The sequence below is a fragment of the Semicossyphus pulcher genome, unplaced genomic scaffold (assembly GCF_022749685.1).
Source record: "Semicossyphus pulcher isolate SPU_LCO1_2020_fin unplaced genomic scaffold, fSemPul1.0.p SCAF_11, whole genome shotgun sequence".
NCBI classification, from domain to species: Eukaryota; Metazoa; Chordata; class Actinopteri; order Labriformes; family Labridae; genus Semicossyphus; species Semicossyphus pulcher.
Window position 1 is genome coordinate 26,326,371 of NW_027211615.1, and position 22,416 is coordinate 26,348,786.

General features: G+C 43.0%; 1 protein-coding gene across 3 annotated transcripts in view; it reads left to right on the plus strand.

Annotated features, from left to right (window-relative positions):
- Window positions 1–22,416, plus strand: part of fam184ab (family with sequence similarity 184 member Ab) — a 183,257-nt gene that overhangs the window by 56,394 nt on the left and 104,447 nt on the right. For 2 of the 3 annotated variants that reach the window (XM_069657630.1, XM_069657632.1), the window contains exons 2-6: window positions 5,772–5,900; window positions 9,473–9,631; window positions 14,798–15,037; window positions 15,308–15,391; window positions 16,794–17,045. In XM_069657630.1, the coding sequence (XP_069513731.1) occupies window positions 5,772–5,900; window positions 9,473–9,631; window positions 14,798–15,037; window positions 15,308–15,391; window positions 16,794–17,045 (864 nt within the window). The remainder of the gene's footprint in view (window positions 1–5,771; window positions 5,901–9,472; window positions 9,632–14,797; window positions 15,038–15,307; window positions 15,392–16,793; window positions 17,046–22,416) is intronic. The other variant, XM_069657631.1, reaches the window with a different exon arrangement.

Below are 22,416 nucleotides of genomic sequence, written 5' to 3' on the forward strand. Positions count from 1 at the left end.
ATCGCAATCACAATCTGAGCATTCACAATTAGCACATCCCAAAAGCCTGAATTTATCACAATGAATAAGACAAAGCAACACCTTCTCACTTAGCGTGTGAACATTTCATGGAGCCCTGATTAACTGGTGTCAGTTTCAGGGTGAAAAAAACAAACAGATTCACGAGTGACGTGTTGTTAACACAGGTATTGTGTGAAACGTGCAGAACAGCAGATAGACATAGAAACTTAGGGGGGAAATCACTGAAGCCGCTTCCCCACTGGTCAAAAAACCCGCTAACACCTGCTAACACCCGGCTTTTTAGCTTAGTGGGAAAGGCTGCAATCGACATTCAGACCCGGGTCAAATGACTCTGCAGTCGACCCAGGTAATTATCGCCTCGGCTCCGGTCGGCATTGATTGGAACACAAAACCCAGGTTGACAAGCTAATCTCTGTCCCCTCTCCGGCGCGTTGCTGCAGCCCGTCTCCGTCCAAGCAGCGCTAGAACATCGTTGGGAGTTTGATAAGCAGACTGAATGACTAATAGATACACTAAAGACCAGCGTAACATCTTCACTGGCCTCCATGCTGCTTTGCAAAGAGTATAATGTTCTTTATGTGTACTATTGTTTACTATTGTTTCCAGCGCATTTGTGAAGTCAGACGGTGACGCAGCAGAAAAGAGACTGAAAGGAGTATACTTCACTGGCAATGGGAAAAGACACGATCGACATTTATTAGCAGGTCTTCCCGGGTCTGAAAAACCCGCTAATTTGGTGGGAAAGGCGTATAAGAATAGAATGCAGGCACTGATAGCTCCATAAATTGCGCACCCGCTATCTGCAAATTGCACTGATGATATTCAGGCGCAAACACGCCCATAAAGTTTTGCAGATCTGTGCAGTTTGCTCTTGTTTTGTGTCTGATTATGACGCTCTCATGCAATTCACTGAGCTCCACACGGACAAGGCTCAACTCCATCCACAGATCGACGATGAGCAGTTTATTGTAAAGGCCAGACTGGACAGGAGTTTTAGTCTGTCCCCGTCATGTGTAACAGCTCAAGAACGTCTCACACTGTGTGTGCTTCCAGAAGGAGGCGGAGTCTAGTAGTGTCATTTGCATAGAAGCAGGCGCAAAAGCAGCGCAATCCTCTGGTGAATTAGGCCTTAAGAGTTATCGTTTATATGCACTCTTTATTTATTGCACATCATATCGTTACTGCAACATTGAACAACTTAATCGCAGAGTTTAATTATACGGTGCAGGCCGAGTGAGCGAGCAGCTCTGGAGCTTTCAGCAGCTTAAGAGACAGTTATTATTAGTTGGTGAAGATGGTGGAGGTGGTGGAGGCTGAAATGTTGCGTATTGTGGTACCCTCTCTTTCATTAGCTTAAATTAAAGTATTGAACCAAATTATTGGCTGATATATTTAGAAAGATTTCTGCTTTAAGCACGACGCTGCTAAATCCAGTATTAGTTGATCCTCACGACGAGAGCGATGACAAGACTGACAGCTTTTGTCTCTTGGGCGATTGTCATTTTCCTGATATTTGACGCACAAACACACACACACACACACACACTCTCCACACACTCTCTCTCTCTCACACACACACACACATTTGTCTCTGTCTCTCAGACCAGTATTCAGGCCTTTAAGCTGATGAGTTTTGGCTCTGGTGTATTCCTTCTCGAGGCCGCTGACGGTCTCTGCTGGTGGTTCTTTAGCTTTGATACGTGTGTGTGAATATATTGTACGTGTTTGTTGCTTTGGTGTGTGTGTGTGTGTGTGTGTGTGTGTGCAAGACCCCACAGTGTTAAGATTATAGCATCTGCGGTAGCGTGCTGATGACTCTGGGGATGCGATAGATTTGAGCTCGTCGGCTCCGTTCACTTCTTAAGCTGATGAGACACCGAGCTGGCTGAATAATTTACACATGAGAAGGAAGATGTTTTTATTTTGAAGCAAACTGAATTTTCTCAATTTTATTCGGCTCCTTGCAGTTCGTCTGTGATCTCAGGCGCTTCACTCCAGTTTGTGGACATGAAAAAGGAAGAAGAGGAAAAGACGAGAGTTAGTAGATTTTGTCAAACTCTGCGGAATAAGCTTCTCGTTTTTTCCCTCTAAAATGTTCTTTGCTTGACCTTTTGTGGCTTCCTGTTGATCTCAATATGTCTGAACATATTTATTATTTACAATGCTAGCTTCATAGCACCACTACCTTAAACCTAGGGCTGCACGATTATGGCCAAAATGATGATCACGATTATTTATTAATTTTAGGAACAAACATTTTGTTGTTGTACTTTCACGTTTAAATAAACACAAATCCATTTAGCGCTTCACAGGTTTCATGCGCTCTTTGCATATTGTTTTTTCTTGCTTAAAGGTGACACATTTTAGTTATGCAATCAATTTTCTATTATTCTGATGTGTTCTTGAATCACGTTGGTAAAGTTTGTTTCGTTTTAATTAAATTGTATTATATTAAATTCGGAGCCTCTCCTTCCTCCTGAAACCAACAAGCCGTTTTGACATTCAAAGGTCAGACCTTAGCCACGATTGGCTGACAGTATTTGGAGTAACCGCTTAGCCCCTCCCCCGACCTGTGCAATCCCACGTGTGGGAGCGGCCGCACTGAAAACTTGTAGGAAACATGGCTGCTCTGGGATCGGTTATTCAGCCTTATATGTACGAGCCAGAATCACCAGGAGGTATCAGAATGATACCCTGAAATCTTGACAACGACTTGACTACAAGCTAGAGCAAGAAGGCAGCCTGAGGTGAATGACGGTGAATGACGATTGGTTGCAACTGTTCTGAACGGCCCATTTCAGAGGCGACCTTTTTAAAAAGGTAATTCTGGAAAAAACACGGAATTATGTAGTTTTCACTTTGAACAATAAAGACCCAAAAATGTGAAACCCATGAAATATGAGGATATCCATTCAAAAGATACGGCCCCTTTAACATCACTGCTGCTGTAACCACGACAACCACAGAAGGCATTCGGGTGAGAGTCGCCAGTTAACACGGTCGCTCGTTGAACCGAAACACCGGCCTCTGTTGTTAACTCTTCCTCTCTAAACTGCTGCTGCAAGGTCGGCGCTCACGACGTGACATGGCAGCATCGCCCCCTGGTGGAGTGGCTGTTAGTTTGGAGGCAGTTGATTTGACATTCAGCAGCGTTTTCTTTACAGGTGGAGAACTTTAAACGTCAGTTTATTTAATCATGGGAAGCCAATATTAATTAATTTAATTAATTGTGCAGCCCTACTTGAACCAGACTGGGATATTCCTCAAACCGCTGTATGCATTTTCATTTTTTTTGTTAAAACACATAAAGATTTAATTAAATGCCAAAGAAAAACAACATAAATGTCAAGATGTTTTTAATATGCAGCATAAAGGCAAAATGAAGAGGATCATATTCACATTAAGAGGTCAGTAAATAATAAAAGGGGAGTAACTGTCACGGCTGAGTACCTCTCGAGCTCAGTGTTTCTCTTACTGAATACTATAGGATGAAAGCTCTGTCGGAGCAAAAACAAACGAATGTGAGGAGAATAAATAAATCGCAGAGAGACAACGAGATCCTCACCTCTCTCAGGGAGCCGCGGCAGAGTATATAATGTCAATGTCATTGTTTCAAAGACGCTCTCGGCCCCTTCCTTCTCCCCTCTCCTCTCTGCGCCCCCTTTTCTAATTCTGCGGATGGACTTTGGTCCAAAGTAAACAAAGGTTCTTTAGCACCGTCGCACAGTTCGATGTGCTGAATTATTGACTTGGCTTTTCAAAGAGGCACCGCATAGCTTTGTTTCTCACGGACAGCAGGGAGGGAGGAGAGTCTGGTGGTTTCTCATGTGGAAATGTAAAACCCATTTCAGCTCTCGCTCTCTTTTCTGCCTGCCTGTGAGCTGGAGATCACTGTGCTGTCAGATTATGGCTCCATGGATGGCTGCTTGTATTTTTGGGATGGATTTAAAGGTCAATTTCATGCACAACAGTTTGCTTGTGTTATTTTTATCCAGAGGAATACAAGGCATCAGCTAATTTCCAATTTATGACGGAGGGGAACCACTGATGCTTCTGAGCTAATGCTGGAAAAATCCAGGCCATTTTCTACAGTAAGCAGCTGCACACCAGCGACACACCACCGCTAATGTGGATGTCAGTCTGGCCCATTTCCACTGCAGCAGCATTATAAGCATCATAACAGGCAGTAAGTTGCTTTTTCTGCCCTGTTGAGGTCTACGTTGCATTTTATCTGTCGTCTGATTTAAAGGAACATTAGAACAAGTTAGTGTAACAAGGGTTTTTATGGTTTACTTGTATATCGGGTAGATTCAAACACCTTTGTTTTGGGTGTATTATTGTGTATTGTCTATGCTTAAACCTACCTTAAGTATATACAATCTCTCAAAGCTCCAATGTAAGGATATCACATTTTAGCATTGCAATAGTATAGGAAGGGATGCCCTGAAAAAACATCCGGATGTAGCTTGGCAAGATTTTGGCGACCTTCATTGCAGCAGAGCTTTTCCTCTTCCACCCAGGAGGCTGCTGTCAGCTGTGAAACACATAAACGTTAATATTTTAGTCCAAACCATGATTTCCACCTCCCAAAGCAAACGAGCTTTGACTGTTTTGAAGCTTCAGGGACCAAAAAAGCTCCTGGTTTGGATCCCGGTTTGGGCTACAATAATAACCTCGAATAGGCCTACAGTAACATCAGAGCACACGCTCGGTCTCCTGTAGGTTTAATCTTGTGGTTACAGCAAAGACAAGGTTCATAAACAACTTTTTTTTCAGGTGATATTTCCTAGCTTGTACAAAAACGACCCATCAAACACTCTCAAGACATGAGGCCCCACCCCTCGGTCAAACGGGGTGTTTTAAGGGATCTGGTTTACATGAGGCGAATGGGGGATTAAGTACCCGGGCCCTTGTGTTACAATGGCCCAAAAAGATAAAGTAATGAATTGCCTTTGGTGCCAGTAGGCGCCCTTAAAAATTGCTCTGTATGGGGCCCATCATTTTGTTCGTTAACCCTGCAAGCCACGTTTGGAACTGGTTGATTTCACTCAATCCAAACTGTCTGAAGTCGGTCTTTGTCGCTTGTTGACTTTTCAATAAAATCAAACATGTTTCATATTGTTGTAAGTTTTTATTTCCTGTGCAAATGGAGCAGTTTAATGATTATCAACAACCAATAGGAGCGCTCTCTTCAGCACCAAGCAGGAAGCAGCAAACTGAGTAGACAACAAACATGGAGGGGGGGCTCGCTGTTAGACATCACACACTCTCGTCTTCCTATCGTCGCTGAGTTTGTTTCATTTGAATTAAACACAAGATGTGTGTGAGGCAGATTTTCCCCTGCTGATGTAAAGTGCTGTGAGTAGGAATTTCCCATAAGGGACAATCAAGTCTTCCTCAATGCAGCAGCATGCATTAAACAGAACACAGCCTGGTGGTTGTTAGTGTAGGCCTTGTTATTAGCTGTGTATGAAAGCTTTCTCATCCTATAAAGAACACATTTGAAGTTATCGAGGTTGGCAGCTCCATTCTCAAATTCATCAATATCAACCTTCCTTGTTTCATTTGTAACGTCCACTTAAATTATAGAACAAAGTCCATCCAGCACAGCGTCCTCACATCCAGTCCACAGCAGTCCTCGTTGGCTGAACCCAATCTGTTGGTCATCGGCCAGTTCTTTAATACTGTAATAACTCCTGATTATAAACATGTCTCACAGTTAATGGGGTTTTTTTTGCTCTCTGTCGCAGGTTATCTATGCACTGAACACGAAAAACGACGAACACGAGGCGGCCATCGCCACTCTGAAGGAGGCCCATGAAGAGGAGGTGCAGCAGATCCTGTCCGAGACCAGAGAGAAGATCCTTCAGGTTTACACTGTATTTTTGAGACATTGATTCCTTATTTTTTGTTTTATCCTTTTTAAAATGTGTATCAGTGAAATCATTCCTCCAAATAGATTCACATTTAATGGCATTACAGAAATATAGGCACAGTCTGCTATGCAACGTGGCTGGCTAGTTCCAACTAGCTGCCGTCCATCAGTCTGGTTGTTACAAGCTACTGGTGTGATAGTTGTTGAGGTAGGCCTACGCAGTGTGTTTACAATTCGGCTAATACCATGTTAGCAGGCTTCTTTCATTCTTGGCTTTATTAATGATCTGTAAATACATATGCATCAAAGGCCGAGTCTTTCTGTGGCAGGCAGACCAGACTGAGCTCTTTTTAAACAAGACTAGGTCAAAGCCTAGTATGTGGCTAACCGTGTCAGGTCAATGTGCACTTTTGTGAGCAATGTGTTACAAGGACTGTCGTTATGAGGCCGACAACGTGTTTGAAAGCAGGTGCGCGCTGCGGACGTAGGTGAGGACAGCGGAGGAGCAGCGGAGGAGCAGCCCCGCCTACTCCCCGAACAAAGTATCCAGAGCCGTGTAGACAGAGAGTCGCGTCAGGAGGTCCAATATGCTCCATGATCCACCATTGTGATGTCGCGACTCTCTCCCTCTACGGCTGTGAAAGTACCGTCACTCACTCACTCACTCAGTCTCTCACATAAAGACCCGTGTGTAGGGCTGACTTGGTGAGCCAAAAATATTGGCTGCAGTTTATTATCTGTAACCATGACAGCAAAAATGGATTTCTGTAAACAGAATCTGAATCTCTAAATCGAGTCTCTACAGTTTATCAGAGGTTTTAACTATGAAGGGCCTGAAAGGAATCTGGATGGAGGGCCGGGGGCAAAAAATGTATTGTATATAAATTTAACATTTTAACATTTAAAAGTTAAAATGTCAAAATAATAAAAACAGGACTCTTTAATCTGCTTAACAGTTAATTGATTAATTCACAGCCTTCGTGGGAAGAAATACATCTGAATGTTTACCCACACGTCGGCGGGCCAAAACAAAAGGAGCCCCACATTGGACAGCCCTGCGCTGCCGTTGATGTTTGAAAGTAATCCTGACTAGCGGTTAAATCGCACGTCCCATACACAGAGGCTGCAGTCCATGATGCGGCGGCCCTGGGCTCGACTCCCACCCTCGGCCCTTTGCCGCGTGTCGTCCCCACGCTCTCTCCCCCTGTTTCCAACACTATCCACTGTCCTGTCACTTCCTCAGTAAAGGCATAAAAGGCAGACAAAGAAATTATTATACGACATTATTTACTCTTAAAAAAAAAAAGGCTGCCAATGCTTCCCGCTCTAATTGTGCCCCCTGCTATCATGTCTTGCATGTCGCCTCTGACATCATCAGCTCTACTTTGATGAGATATGATGAGAAATGTCACACAGGTTTACTTTCTCCAAACGTAACACGACTCAGAATATCAATGGCGTTTGGTGTCCTGAACATTCGGATGTCTGGGAGCTGACTTGCAGATACGTGAAGCTCAGAGAGAAAGCAGCTTTAGTGGTTGTAAATGAGCATTAATTTAAATAAGTAATGCAATCACTGGCTGTCTCCCTGGAGGAATAAGTAAATGCATATTGCAGTTTTACTTTTGGAATGATGAACAACCTGTGAGCCTCTGATTAAACAGATGAATGAGTGCACTCTTTAGCTTTGACTGCTGATTTCAAACAGCTGAAATGGACTCGCTGCGGTCAGCAAGAGTCACATTCAGGTCAAGATGAGATGCGTTCAATGTCTACACCTTACAGTCATATGTAGCTGCTGTACAGGAAACTACACATGCTCTTCCTTCTGTAGCTACGAACAATATTCATGAAGTGAATTATTTAGGTCTATATGTCATCACTCCTTATGGTAATTAGTATCTTCCCTGAAAACATGTGCCTAACCTCGAACAGCTAAACATATATATGTCGACGTTTACATGCTATACTTTCCACACAGTCTGCCCCGAGGGAAGGTTTACTGTCGTTCTTTGGCTGGGAAACATAATGACTTCGACTGTTTGTTCTTATTTAATCTTTCCATTTTCACTTCGTATTTGAGTTTCATAACGGGCTACATCACGGCCAAATCCGAAGCCTACGCACGTCATCCAATCTGTTCGGAACTGCAATTTTAATTAAAGCTGAAATCAATGAAAAAAAATCCAATAAAAGAAATCCAAGTTTTTTATTTACTTCTTACAAGGAGACTTTCATACTCGTATACAAGTTCAGGCCTGTTTGTTGGTAACTGAAAGCCGATAACACACTCATAGAAGTTAATTTAGTTCTGTGGAAGCGACATTAAACATATTTTCTCTTAAACTTCTTATTTCAGCCGACACATTCTGGCCAGGGCCGACTTAAGGCGTAGGAGATGTAGGCGGTCGCCTAGAGCGCCATATCCTGGGGTGCGCTGGCTTGAGCCTGAAGCGTTTTGAATATAGCCCCGGGTACTGACAGACACCGCATTTACCGTCACTCTGCCGCTCTCTCTCTCTTACTCGCTCGACCACTCACTCACTGTGCACTTCCCGACATGAGTTACTTGGGCCCAGTCTCCACACTCACGGACTCACGGACTTTGAGGCGCGTTTGCGGTAAGTGTGTGAGTGCTGTCCCACTGGGCTCTGATGCAGACTTTCTGCAGTCTGTCTGCAGACTTCACTCAGACCTGTGGGAGTTCATCGCGAACGTGGTGACGTAAACAAACGTGGTCGTCCAGCCCCCCACTAAACGGAAACAAATGTTCGTACACTGAAGTAGTATTCAAAAAAGTTTGACCAAAAACTAATAAACGTAACTGATGGGAGCGTGGACGATGAGGGGAACCACAAACACGTTTATCTGTAAATGACAACAATTAAATATTTGCATTAATTAAACATTAATGCCTTTCTGACCTTTGATAGTTTGTTAAATAAAACTTAAAATATGTAAACACTGTATGACACACTAATGCATGCTCCAGGTCGGCTTTTATTACATTTAATGGCCCATCTGGTTTCCAGGCAACGTGATTGTGCGTCCCATTCCTCATTTTTATGCAGTTCTCAAACCCTCACGCACTCACGCACTGCACGCCTTGCGCCATCAAAGTCCGTGAGTGTTCAGTGCTTAGGCTTTAGGGCGGAGATTGGGATTGGGCCTACGAGAGGAGAGGAGAGATGTGAGAACATTTAAGTCCAGGTGTTAAAACTCAAACTCCATCTTTTAATAGAGGGGAGGGTAAGAAATCGGCCTCTGTCGTACCTTCTCATTAATTGTTGATGTATGTTTTGATGTTGTACATTCTGTTGTTCAATCAGCTTGCCCTACTCATCCAATCCCACAGTGTTTTATGTAATGCTGGCAGACAGACAGGCAGATAGCATATAATAGAGAAAGGAAGGGAGAGAGAGACAGCAACATGTGATGGAGATAGAAAGGAAAGAGACAGCACCAAAATGGCCGAAGCCGGCCCTGAATGTAGCACATTTCCAGATACTTTCTGTTATTAAATCAGTGATTCCGGGGGATTCGTCTAACTGAGCCCTTTGTGCTTCCTTGATCTAGTACAAGAGTAAGATCAGTGACGAGATGGACCTGAAGAGGCGGATCCAGTCTCTGGAGGAGTCCATGGAGCTCCACGAGAGGATGAAGAGACAGGCGCTGGCCGAGTTCGAGAGCTACCGTCAGAGGGTGGAAGACATGCAGCTCTGCACCGAGGCTCAGGTAACAAACGATTGATGTGGTTTATTTGTTGTGTTGCGGTGAAAGGCAGCTGTGGCCCCGGCGTGATGCTGCAGTCACAGCTGCAGGTAATCAGAACTAATGTTTGTTTCCGTCCCCTGTTGTGAGGCTGGAGAGTCTCTCATCTGTCAGCACCGCACACTGAGTGTTCGTCTGGACATTTGACTTGTTGTGTACTGGCAGTGATGGGCACCGCTCCTGTAGACCCGTTTACACGGTCTTGGATCCTGATGAAATCCAGATAAACCTTTTCTTTTACATTTAAGCAAATATAAGTTTCTACTTTATGATTTCCTCTGGACTCCCACGCTACATGCTAATCAGTGAAAGTCCTGAGGGTAGTGGTAATGCACCTGCTTGTTTGTTAACTGCTACATAACATCAGGAAGGATACAAAGATATACGCAAAGAGTCCGCTAACATCAACCATCCATAGTTTATTGTTGCGTTTATCTTAAATATCTGGGTATTAGTTTGCTTTTTAAAACAGGGCACTACGACTGTTATTGTCACAGTGTGTGGACCCTGTGAGGGTCTTTTTCCACAGATCTCTAATGTGGTCACAGTTGGGAGGAGTATGCATGGATGCATTAATTACTTTTCAACATGCTGGTCAACAACCTCGCCTGAAGTTCTGAATATTAGTCTACCTCAAATGCTGGTCTGATCTACACTTAGTCACTTTTATTGTTATAGCATTTTCAGTATAAGAAACGAATGCAGAACAGAGGTACAAAAGTGAGGTCAAAAAATAGAATATATTGAGCGAGTAAAACGGGGAAGGAGTTCCCTAATCAGTGTCCTTTTCCTGTTGGTAACAATCCCATTTCATCCAGTATCTTCCCCCCCGGTGTCTCTGTAGACGGAGGGTGGAGGTCATCTATTCCATAGGGTGTAGGTAGTTCACTGTGCGCATAAAAAGGTCTCTAGTGGGAGGGTTCCTCTGAAGCACTTTTCCATAAACCTTCAGGAATAATTCAAAGATACAAAGTGAGAAATGACACATCAGCACCAAAGCTCAGTATCCCTGATATTAAACGCCCAGCCACGCCATTCTTCATCTGTGTGTTTACTATATTTGCTTTATTCCTAGGAGGCAACATGTGTGAGGCCAGCGTTACAGTCCAAATTGCAAAATAATGAAGGGAGATTGACATTTCACATTTTGTTTGAATGGTAAAAAGTGCTTCAGCCACTGTGGAGACATCAGTGTTCAAAGGCAGGAAAAGTGCCCTGCCTGCATATCAGAATCAGATAGATTTTATTAATCCCTGCAGGCGTCACATTTGCTCTGATACAGATAGAAGCATGGAGAATATATGGCATAAAAATACAAGTAAGAAAAATGTCAAATATGTGCATTATATATACAATAAAATAAGAAATAAAGATGAAATGCTGAGAAGTGGATCTATGGTGATTAAAATATGAGAATGCCAGAATAAAGTTAAATACAAAGTAAGAGTTACGATTTACACATGAACAGTGTAAAGCAGTATTGATTTCAACGTATGGCACAGTTGAATTATTGCACGATCATCCAGCTTCTGTAAGAGTTCAGTGCACAGTTTAACGTGGGTGTCTGTGTGTATGATCCCAGGCAGGAATGACTTCCTGTGGCGTTCTGTGGTGCATCTCGGGGGAATGAGTCTTTGACTGAACGTGCTCCTGGACTGGGTTGGAGTCATTGTCCAAGATATGTATCTCAGCTATGTATATTTAAGAGTCTAGGGTTAATGGAGTAGGTGGGAAGCAATGACTGTATATATAGATGGACAACGCGTCTCCATCTGCTCCCATTGTACGAAAGTGATGCCAAAATAGCCCCTGTGATAGGCGCTGCCATCTTGCGATGGTGACGTCATACGGAGCCAGAGTCTGTGCAGTAGAGATCGGCGAGTGAAGCGGCCGTAGCCACTTCCGCTAACCAGAACACACACTTAACTTACCGAAAGAACAGCAAGGATCCCGCATGCTGTGTTTAACAGCAGAACAGCTTCTTGTGTTGGTCTGAGGTTAAAGTTCACAGGTATGGAAACTTCAATGACTGTAGTGATTGTTTTAGTTACGTTTCCACTCTCGGATCGTCCTCCGCTCTGCTCACCCGGAACTGATCGGCTGCAGGAGCCGTATTTGTCAACAGAGCTGTCAGTCATCATTTTGACAATATCAAATAACTAATTAAAGATAAACCTGTCAGAAAAATGAACACTTGGACGTAAATCAGCATGATAATAACAAGCTATAATGACAGAAACCATGTTTGAGAAAAATGTATCGGGCGTGTATTTTGATTTTATAGTTTGACTCATGTCCCATCTGTTAACATGAAGGAGGCGGGCTTTATGAGCTGTACTGCAGCCAGTCAGCAGGGGGCGATAGAGAGGGTTTGGCTTCACTTTTGGGGAGCTGTCATGTCATCCATCTTTTTATGCAGTCTGTTGTGGGAAGCTGTAGGTGGGTGATTTCCACATACTTACCCAAGGAGACGAGCACTGAAATTTGACAGAGGGAAAAATGTTACTGAGAATTGAAAGCCTTTGAAAGGTCAACTTAAAGTCTTATATTATGAGATTATTATAAGTTGGGGAACATGCAACTCTGAGAGCAATGTGCACTCCCCTTTTACTGTGCTAACAATAGCAGCATTACTTTAGCTTCATAAGGACATAACCATAAAGTAAAGTGACCATAGACAAACAGAAAAATAGGGTGTTGTAGAACTGAACGCAGCCTTGCTTGTTTTCCTCTTGTAGGAGTACCAGTTGCATTACATCATCATTAACCTCTAATGTGTCTGTTATTTAACACACTGTGTGTACACTTACAGTACATACATCAGCCTATTTCTGTGACCTTTCCATGTTGGTGTGTGTCGAGAACACAGTGAACATTGTTGCAAATCGATATAACAGTTGACAGAGGAGAGATAGATGGATGGTATTCTTCTATAGATTTGTGCACTGAGGGTCGAGGACGTGCAGCTCGGTTCAAGAGCACACGGACGGATGATTCTGAGAGACAGTCAAAGACAGAAACATGCAACAACACTATAGCTCATGCAAAGAAGTGTTTGCACTCCCGTTGTCAGCACCCAGATGGATGCTGCTGATGAATGTCACTGGCCTTGATGTAAGCAGTGAATAGCAGGAGCTGTCAATCATACCTTCCACCTGACTGGCATCTGCATCCTGAGACCAGCAGCTCTCAGCTCCCCCTGACCCCAGCTAGTGTTTCTGAAGCTTCATGAAATTCAGTATTCATGTGAACGCTCTCAGCTTATGTTCAGGTGCAAATTGCGTGTAGTAATTTGTGCGAGTCGGTAATTGTGAAATTATCTGCCGCCGTAGTAAATGAAATGTTAATTTTAGGCTTTGCAGCCAATTTAAATGAACGTGGTGAATCTGTATGTAAATTCAGCCCTCAGAGATGTTTGTTTTCAGGTCCCACACAGGAGACCGACACAGTATGGAATTTTGTTTTAGTAGTCACCGGGTTATACAAGAATTAAAATAAGAAACGAGAATATTGTGTTTCCAGAATAATGCCCCTGTTCTCTAAAATATTAGATTCATCTTAAGATATGTCGATCATACGAGGGGAGTGTTTCATAAGGTTTTTTTGGTCGCAGCCAGCCCAGCCAAAAATGCTTAACACTCAAGAGAGAGCAGGGGTGTTTGGACCCCCAGAAAGGCTCCTTACAAGAGAGGTCCATCATAACCAAAAGAGTCGAGAAGATGCAAAAAAACCTGCAGTTTTTCTCTGGTTCTTTTATTTATCTGTTTGTGTTTGTGTAAAATTAACTTTTGTTTTATTGTTAACAACATTTCTCACGACTTCCAAATCAAATATTCTCATTGAGGTCTTTTATTTCCAGAAAATGACGACCGGTTAAGAAAACCTAAAGACGTAAAAAAAAAAAATTTTAAATGTTTTTCGGGCTCGAATAATGAGGAAACACGATCAGCTCTTTATATGGGAAGTGCATCCTTTTCAAGATTCAGATCTTTCACCTCTTTAGCCCTTTCACTCTCAGGCACAGATTGCAACAGTGTGCGGCTATTGCTTGTCCACCTAGAGAGTTTAAAACCTCCTGATGCACACAAACGTGAGGTTTTTCCTTAGAGCGATGGCATCCTTCCATCCATCCAGATCTGAGAGTTCATGTTTTAACAGCAGAATACTAATGTTTTAACTCAGGAAGAGTTGTCACCAGCCAGCCTGTCACAGTGCTGTTGGGTGACGTTGGGCCGCTCTTTGTGGCTTGTGACCATCCGTCTTCTTGTTGATCACATTCAGGAGGTTTTCAATGGTTCAGATCTGGATCGGGCTGGCCGTGACGTGCAGAGAGAGATGCTGATTTAAGGAACATTTGTCCCAAGTTTACTTATTTACATGAACATTATGGTCTGAAAAATGTAGCTTGAATTCTGGAAAAGTTTGGAAACTTGAAATAGAAAACGTGTAGGAAACTTGTGTTCTTTGTCTTGCATAGGTCTTGAGCAAATTTAGAGATGACCCGTTAGGTCACCGATCGAAAATAACGTTCGTACCCAGGTGATTGAAGCAACTCGGCCTGCAGGATATGAGTACAATCTGCCAAGTTTGATTACATTGCTCAAAATGATGATTACTAAAATGATGTGCAAAAAATGAACTAATACTGAGGGGTGCAGTTCTACAGTTCCTGTGTCTTGCTCTGTTCAGTTTGTTTAACATGGTACATATGTTTTTAAATCATCTCTCCTGAATCCTAAATGATCTCTCTGAACAGCAGACGTGTTGTTCTTTTTACCAGCAGTCTTGTTGGATGTTCATATTGCAGTAATGATGAAAAAACAGTGTATTGTGCAGCCTCTGAAGCAGGCTCAGGATAACAGAATGCTGCATCAATGGCGTATGATGTTTTTCTTTTTATATTTAGAAAGGGACTTAATGTTCTCACAGTGGCTTTCTGTGTTTGCTGGTTTTCAGTGCTAATTTAGAGCAGGCAGGTTGGCAGCCAGAAGGTCAAATTCCCCAGAGCCAGTACATCACCAGCTGGCTGAGGCCTTTTTTAAACAGTTTACCCATGTGTGTGAGAAGCCTACAAACCCATAAATCAATCCCCCCGTTAGCTCAGCCTTTTATTCCTGTCCCGTCCGACAGCACACGCAGCGGGTGGTGTCCATGTCGAGGGAGGTGGAGGAGATGCGGCGGTCCTTCGAGGAGAAGCTGCGTACGTTCAGCTCGGCCCAGACCCAGTTTGAGCAGGAGAAGAAGGTCGCTCTGGAGGAGCTGAAGGCCCAGCACAGACAGGAGGTCCAGGAGCTCCTGCGCAGCCACCAGAGTCAGAACGCAAACTACAGTAAAGACCAGGAGAAACTGGGACAGCTCCATAAAGCCGAGGTAACACAGTAACTACTGCAGAATCAGAGCAGCCCCTGAAACCTGAAACAACAAACTAAATCACTACAGGGAGGGCTGAGGAAGTGGGACAGCTGTGATTACTATGTTATTGACCCTGAATTAACCTGCTACAGCAACTGTAGATCACAGCAGGTCAACTTGTTCTATATTTAACGTCCCAGCTACATCAGAGCATACTGGGGAAACCCAGGTTCTATCTCTCTAACCCTACGTAAGCTTACCTTCTCATGCTGTGCTGATGTGTTACAGGTGGATTCTCTGACGGAGCGGGTGGAGGAGCTCAAACAGGACAAGAAGAGGCTGGTGGAGGAGTACGAGGCCAAACTCAGCAAGGTACAGGCACACACACACACACACACACACACACACACACAGTGCAATCAGCCTGGCGGATGTTTTTAAATCAACGCAGTGGTGCAGGAAGACTTTAAATACATGTAAATACATTTATGTATAAACTCAATATTTTCATGATTCCAGAATCTGTCTTCCTCAATTATTCATCTTTTTATGCAAATGTACTTTGCAATAAATCAAATCTAAGATCATTTTGAAAGAGGTTGTTTTAGTGTAACTTCTCCTTAAAGACTCCCTCCAGTGAAAATCAAGTGTTTAACCTTGTGAACATCTCCATGTGGTGTTCTTCATGTGCTACAAGACGTGTCAGGGACAACATCAGCAGTCATCTCCATGGCTGGGCCTGTCTGCTTTTAAACTGCAGTGTACCAAGGACAGGCTGAACAACACGTTTTCAGATTGGCAGGGTTTGTGATGTCACAAACCTAAGGAGCCAATCCTGTTATGCATATCATTATGTGTAACCTATGGCAACCACTTCGGCGATGTGCGAGCCAGCTGTAACCGTCATCGTAATTTTTGCAAACTCACTTCTGACTTCTGTTACTACTGCTAATTACCACATTTCAAGCTAGCTGAGTTTCAACAAGTTGCCACTAAACGATGGCAGAGACGTGTTTCGTTTTCGGCGAGAGAAATGTAGCACATAGTGGGCGGGGCCTATGCAGGTTAGGTAATTTTTTAATGAGGGAGAAGGAGGAGATGCCTCTGGAGGATTTTAACAAGGTTAGTAAACATATTTTGCAGAAGAAAACATATGAGAAACAATTTATTATTTCAAGCAGAGCATTTTATGTCTTTAAAAAACATGACTGGAGCTGAGCTTTAAGAATTTGAATCTGATCTTCTTCTTCACAATCGTATATAGAATTTAAAACCTTCCTTTTTGAAATATTTTGTGTCCAAAGATTTTTAAAAAGTGTCTTTATTTTGTCACAGCACGGTAATAAAGAAATATTACAAAGTAAAATAGGCTCTTTTGTAAAGTCATGTTTAAAAAGGAGTTGAATTGAACCTTGTTGGCACGATAATTTCACCTTGCAGGCTGAGATCTGCAGACATCTGCAGCTCAAAGGAAAGTACTGCATTCTAAAGCTATTCATTTAAAATGAAGAGTTTACTCTTTCAGCCGAGTCAGTTTGTACTAAATAATCTTAGCATGAGATCAGAAAGCGTATAAAACCACCTGAAATGATTTTCGAATGCAGTCCAAACTTTAATAAAGAAGAAGGAGGGAGAAGTCAAAGCGAGTAGGAGGTAAAATAAAGCCCGGTGTCGGCTCTATCAGCTTGTTGCTGCATGTTTTATTCTTCCATTACCTTGTTGGGATTAAGGTGTTATTTCACAGTGATGGACAGTCCACTCTGTGTGTCCCCAGGCTCAGGCCTTTTACGAGCGCGAGTTGGAAGCCATGAAGAGAACTCAGCAGCTGACTGCAGACAACCTGTTGGCGTGGAAACGCACCGAGGCCGAGCTGCGGCGGGAGTTCCAGACTCAGGAGGCGGCGCTCCAGAAGACCCTTGGAAAACTGAGGACCGAGTTGGCCAGGGTAACGGACGAGGCTCGGGAAAACCGTGAGAAGTCCCACAAGCTTCAGGCGACACTCACCATCGCTGAGAGAGACGTCAAGGTCAGTCTGAGCTCACTTGAACACATCTCCGGCTTTAGGGTCAAAAGCTTTGGCTTTAACTGGAGTATAAAAACGAGACAGGACAGGGATGGTGACACAGTGACAGAACAGCCTGTAAGTCTATAATTGGCCATATTCTTATTCAGTTTTTTATGGACAGCCTACAAAATTTGTCCTCTGTAAAAGATGATGAAATGGGTGTGTAAAATAAAATGGGGAGATGGGATAAAACTGAATAAAATGGGCTACACTGCATAAATAGCATCCCAAATGCAGTAAAGGGAAGACTGCAAGCAGGGAAACATGAGCAAACATGCACAATAAAAATATATACAGGCCAAAGAAGTAGGTAGGTTCTTTGGTGACTCTCAATTGCCCGTAGGTGTGAATGAAAGTGTGAATAGTGTATGTGTCAGCCCTGTGATTGACTGGCGACCTCTCCAATGACAGATAGGATGGGCTCCAGCCCCCCCTGCAACCCTTAACAGGATAAGGGTCTTTTTGCCTTATATATAAAGCCCTTTTCCCACTGGTCAAAAAACTCGCTAACACCTGCAAACACCCGGCCTTTTTGCTTACTTGGAAAGGCTACAATCGGCATTCAGACCCGGGTCAAATGACTTTGCAGTAGACCCGGGTAATTATCGTCTCGGCTCCGATTGGCATAGATGGGAACACAAAACCTGTGTCGACACACTAATCTCCACCCCCTTTCGATGCTATGCTTCGTCTGTGCGTTCTGCGACTCCTCGTCATCTCAGCTACAAATTCCTCCCGTCTCCGTCCGAGCAAAGCTCAAACATCGTTCCAAATTTGTCTACGCCGAGTTTGATAAGCAGACTGAATGAGTAATAGATACAATAAAGACCTAACCACCGTAACATCTTCACTGTCTACCATCCCTATCGCCAGCTAGTTTGTGACGTCAGACGGTGATGCTTCAGAAAAGAGAGCAACAGGAGAATACTTCACTGGCAATGGGAAAAGAGACAAACGGCATCTATAAGTGGGTCTTCGCAGGTCTAAAAAACCTGCGTCAACGCGCTAAATTTGGTGGCAAAGGGGTATTAGATACAGCTGAAGAGAGACGGGAAATGTGGGGAGCAGAGAGTGGGGGATGACATGCACCAAATGATCGGCAGACCGGGTGTCGAGCCTGCAATTAGTGCATCGAGGACTGTAGTATGGACATGTGGCGCCCGCTCTACCAACTGAGCTATACCAGCGCCCCAATCTTCAGCTGTTTGGATATCCACATGGAGCAGCCATTAATGTGCTATCATGTCCCTGCTCCCTACTATGCTCGCAGTAGCTAATGCGTGCATTTCGTTTCAGGCAATAACAGCAATGTGTTCATTCCAACTAGATGTTTTTGAAATTCAGAGTTCTGTAAGGTCTTTGGAGTATACTCTCATCACAACCATTAAAGATAGAGCTGACATGTGCTGGAGGGGAACTGCTTAACTAGGCTGTTGTGTTGTTTTGATATTCTCTGAAGTTTGTCTGAAATTATCTCTGATTGCACAAAAGACAGAACGGGGTTCCCCCCCCACTCTCAGCGTTACAGAGAAAACGATCAAGGTCAGCAGTTGCTGGTGTGCCTGGAGTTTGTAATTTCATTAGCTTTTAGTGCAATTAACTGTAACCCAGATAAAGAGACGACAACAGAGCAGCAGAGCGGAGGGCTCCGTCTGACAGCTCTTCTGTATTCTCTCATTTGAAACATCAGATATCAGAGGGTAGAAATAATTTGAGACCGTTTTTTCACACAGTTCGTATCTGATGTGTTGTGTTGTTGCTACGGCAATATCACAATAATCTCTTAATAACAGCCCGAGTCTATGAGCATGTCCCTTAATCCCTGAACTTCTGCTGTAAGTTCACTGTGGAGAGATAATAGATTTTAATTTAACCTTTGACAAGCTCGCAGCCGTGCTTTTAATCTTCGGTTTATTCATGAAAATAAACACCTCACGTTGCCTGTAGTTAGTTATCATTTGGTTTCTATAAGGAAGCTCTAACAGAGAGACCGTTTTAGACTCTCTTTGCTAAATTGTGTCAGTAAAATTAAAATCAAAATGTTCCCTCGTCTCCGGAGGCGTAATTACTACGTGAATTGAAATAGTAGCGTCAAATATCGACTTATCATCAGTCAATGCAGTTGTTGTTGTTGGTGTCAGGATGCTACAGCGTCTTGCTTCAGTGTTCTCTGTCGTCCTACTTTAGCTTATGATTTAGGAGGCAAATCTCCAGAGAAATGCAAGCAAATGATCGCTTGGAGGAACTGAGACAGACGTAATTAATGGCTGACTGTTCGCGAGCTTCTGTAGGAATGAGCTCGCCAAAAATTACAAATGATCCCCCAAGTGAAAAAGTCCACTGAAGCTGTGTTATATTGCTGCTGTCACTGTGTTTGGACCGGATGCTTCACTCTCAGGTAAAGCCTATCTGGACCGGCTGGTGGAAGCTTTTAGCAAGATAAAACAATACATCATGGAAAGCACGGTTTTAAAATAGCAAAGCAGGATTCAGACAGGTCCAATCAGGATGATTGACAGAAGGGAGGCTCTGTGTCTGTGAGCATGAGTGGGTGATTTTAAAAATAATGAGGGTTGAATCAGAGGTGATGACTCAAAGTTTGTAACAATGGGATTCCTCTGTTGGGCTGGATACATGAACAGAGACACAATTAAACTTACTTTTCACTATTCAACCCCTTCTGCAGCCTCAGACATGCACACACTGCACTTGTTGGGGCCGCCACACTTAGATGAAACTAACAGCCACAAGTCCAGTTGTTACCATAACTTTGAATACTGAAATATTCATATGGCTTTTGTATGATGACATTGTTTATTTTTCTCACTGGAACAATCTCAGGAAGAATCCACAACTAGCCACTTATGTCTTCATCTTAACAAATGAAATCAGAATAATGCCAGATTAAGCCTCCTTAGACTTTTGAAGTTATTTTACCAAAATGACCCCATTATCTAAAAGTCCTCAAAAAAGTCTAAACAGCAAATCTGTCCTTACATTTTCACATTGTACATGCAAGCAACCCTATAGATATGATAATGTCTTTGACCATCATGAACACATACTTATCTTACCAAACTAAAACTAATCTATGCCAAGCCCTAAAATCAAGCCTAAGCCTCAAACAGCCCTTTTAAAACAGTAGGGGTTCAACGGAAGGTCCTCACTGACCAAAAGGTCCTCCATTCCAAAAAGGTCCTCCCTTTTAAAAGAGATCCTCACTTAGAAAAATTGTCCTCATTTTCCATAAGGGTCCTCCATTTCCAAAATCATTAATCATCGAGATTTCAAAAGGTCCTCAATTTGCCTAACTTTCCACAGTGGTCCCCACTTTTCCAACGGTCCCTACTTTCCTAAGAGGTCCCCGTGCACTTTCTGAAATAGTCCTGACTTTGCAAAATGGTCCTCACTTTCCAAAAAGGTCCTCCATTTGCAAATAAGTCCTGACTTTGCAAAATGGTCCTCACTTTTCAAAGAGGTCCTCAATAATCAAAAGAGTTCTCACTTTCCAAAGAGGTCCTCCATTATCGGAATGGTACTCCCCTTTCCAAAAAGGTCCTCACCTTCTGAGATAGTACTAGCTTTAGAAAAATGGTCCTCACTTTCCAAAAGGGTCCTCCATTTCCGAGTACGTCCTCACTTTGCAAAATGGTCCTAACTTTTCAAAGAGATCCTCAATTATCAAAAGAGTCCTCACGTTTCAAAGTGGTCCTTACTTTCCTAAGAGGTCCTCACTCTTTATATTGGTCCTTGCTTGTCAATGAAGTCATAACTTTCTGAAATAGTCCTTGCTTTGGAAAAATGGTCCTCACTTTCCAAAAGGGTCTTCCATTTGCAAATAGGTCCATACTTTGCAAAATGGTCCTAACTTTTCAAAGTGGTCCTTACTTTCCTAAGAGGTCCTCACTTTCCAAAAGGGTCCTCCATTTGCAAATAGGTCCATACTTTGCAAAATGGTCCTAACTTTTCAAAGTGGTCCTTACTTTCCTAAGAGGTCCTCACTTTCCAAAATGGTCCTCCATTCGCAAATAGGTCCTTACTTTCCAAAATGATCAGAAATGTCAAAAGAGTCCTCACGTTTCAAAGTGGTCCTTACTTTCCAAAGAGGTCCTCACTCTTTATACTGGTCCTTGCTTGTCAATTAAGTCCTCACTTTCTGAAATACTCCCTAGTTTGAATAATGGCCTCACTTTCCAAAGTGGTCCGAATTTTCTGAAATGGTGCTTTCTTTCCAAAAAGGGCCTTTCTTTCAAAAGAGGTCGTCACCTTCTAAAGAGGTCCTTACTTTCTGAAGCAGTCCAAACTTTCCAAAAAAGATCCTCACTTTGCAAAATGGTGGTCATTTTCAAAATTACCCTCACTCTCCAAAAAAGCTCCTCACCATCACAAACGTTTATCATAACAATGTTTAAAACACAGATTGTCCTCACAAAGATGCACAACACGAAGAACAGATAACACACTTTTTATGGGTCTCTCTCTCTCTCTCTCTCTCTCTCTCTCTCTCTCTCTCTCTCTCTCTCTCTCTCTGTCTCTATAAACCCAGCGGTTACCAAATGCATCTACCTGCTGTGGGTTCATCAGGAAAATGCACACACACACACACGCACACACACACGCACACACACCTCACGTCTAATGTGTGTGTGACTCCTCAGTGGTTATTATCATACTGAGGTTTCTTTGTCTTAGCCGCAGCAGCAGTAATTAAGTTTGAGGCAGGCTGTTTGATGGGATTGAAAGATGTGAAATTGCCTCTCATGAATTCTTACAGAGTGCTAAATCACACAGCCACTGCAGTGTGTGTGTGTGTGTGTGTGTGTGTGTGTGCGTGCATGTCAAATCCCTCTCTGAAGTCTAGTTCTTATTAACTGAGCAGCAGTCAGCACTTATATTCTTGATCCTTGGTATTAGTAATATGCCACCAATACACTTAATTAGCTTGACAAACTAGTTATGGTAGAGCTAGTCACTGTTGGCTTCTGCTTATGCAGCTACAACAGATGCAGTTTAAACTAAGTTATACGACAAAATATTTTTTAACTCAAGCTAAATGTTTTAATTTAGAGCATGTGGTTGTTTTCTTCATCTCAGTAGTTGTACATTTGTATCTATCTCAAACCCTGTACTTCATTAAATGAGAGTGTGTCTATCTACTGAACTACTAACCAATCACAGTCCATCACCCTGCATAGCATAACGGCCAACTCATAGTGTGTGCGGTACCGTGACAATACTTAAACTAACTTTTTTTTGCTGTGGTCTCTTCATTTTCTCTGGAGCTGTTTGTGTTTAGTAAAGCGTTTTCTACCCAAAGAAGCTGCAGTGAGCC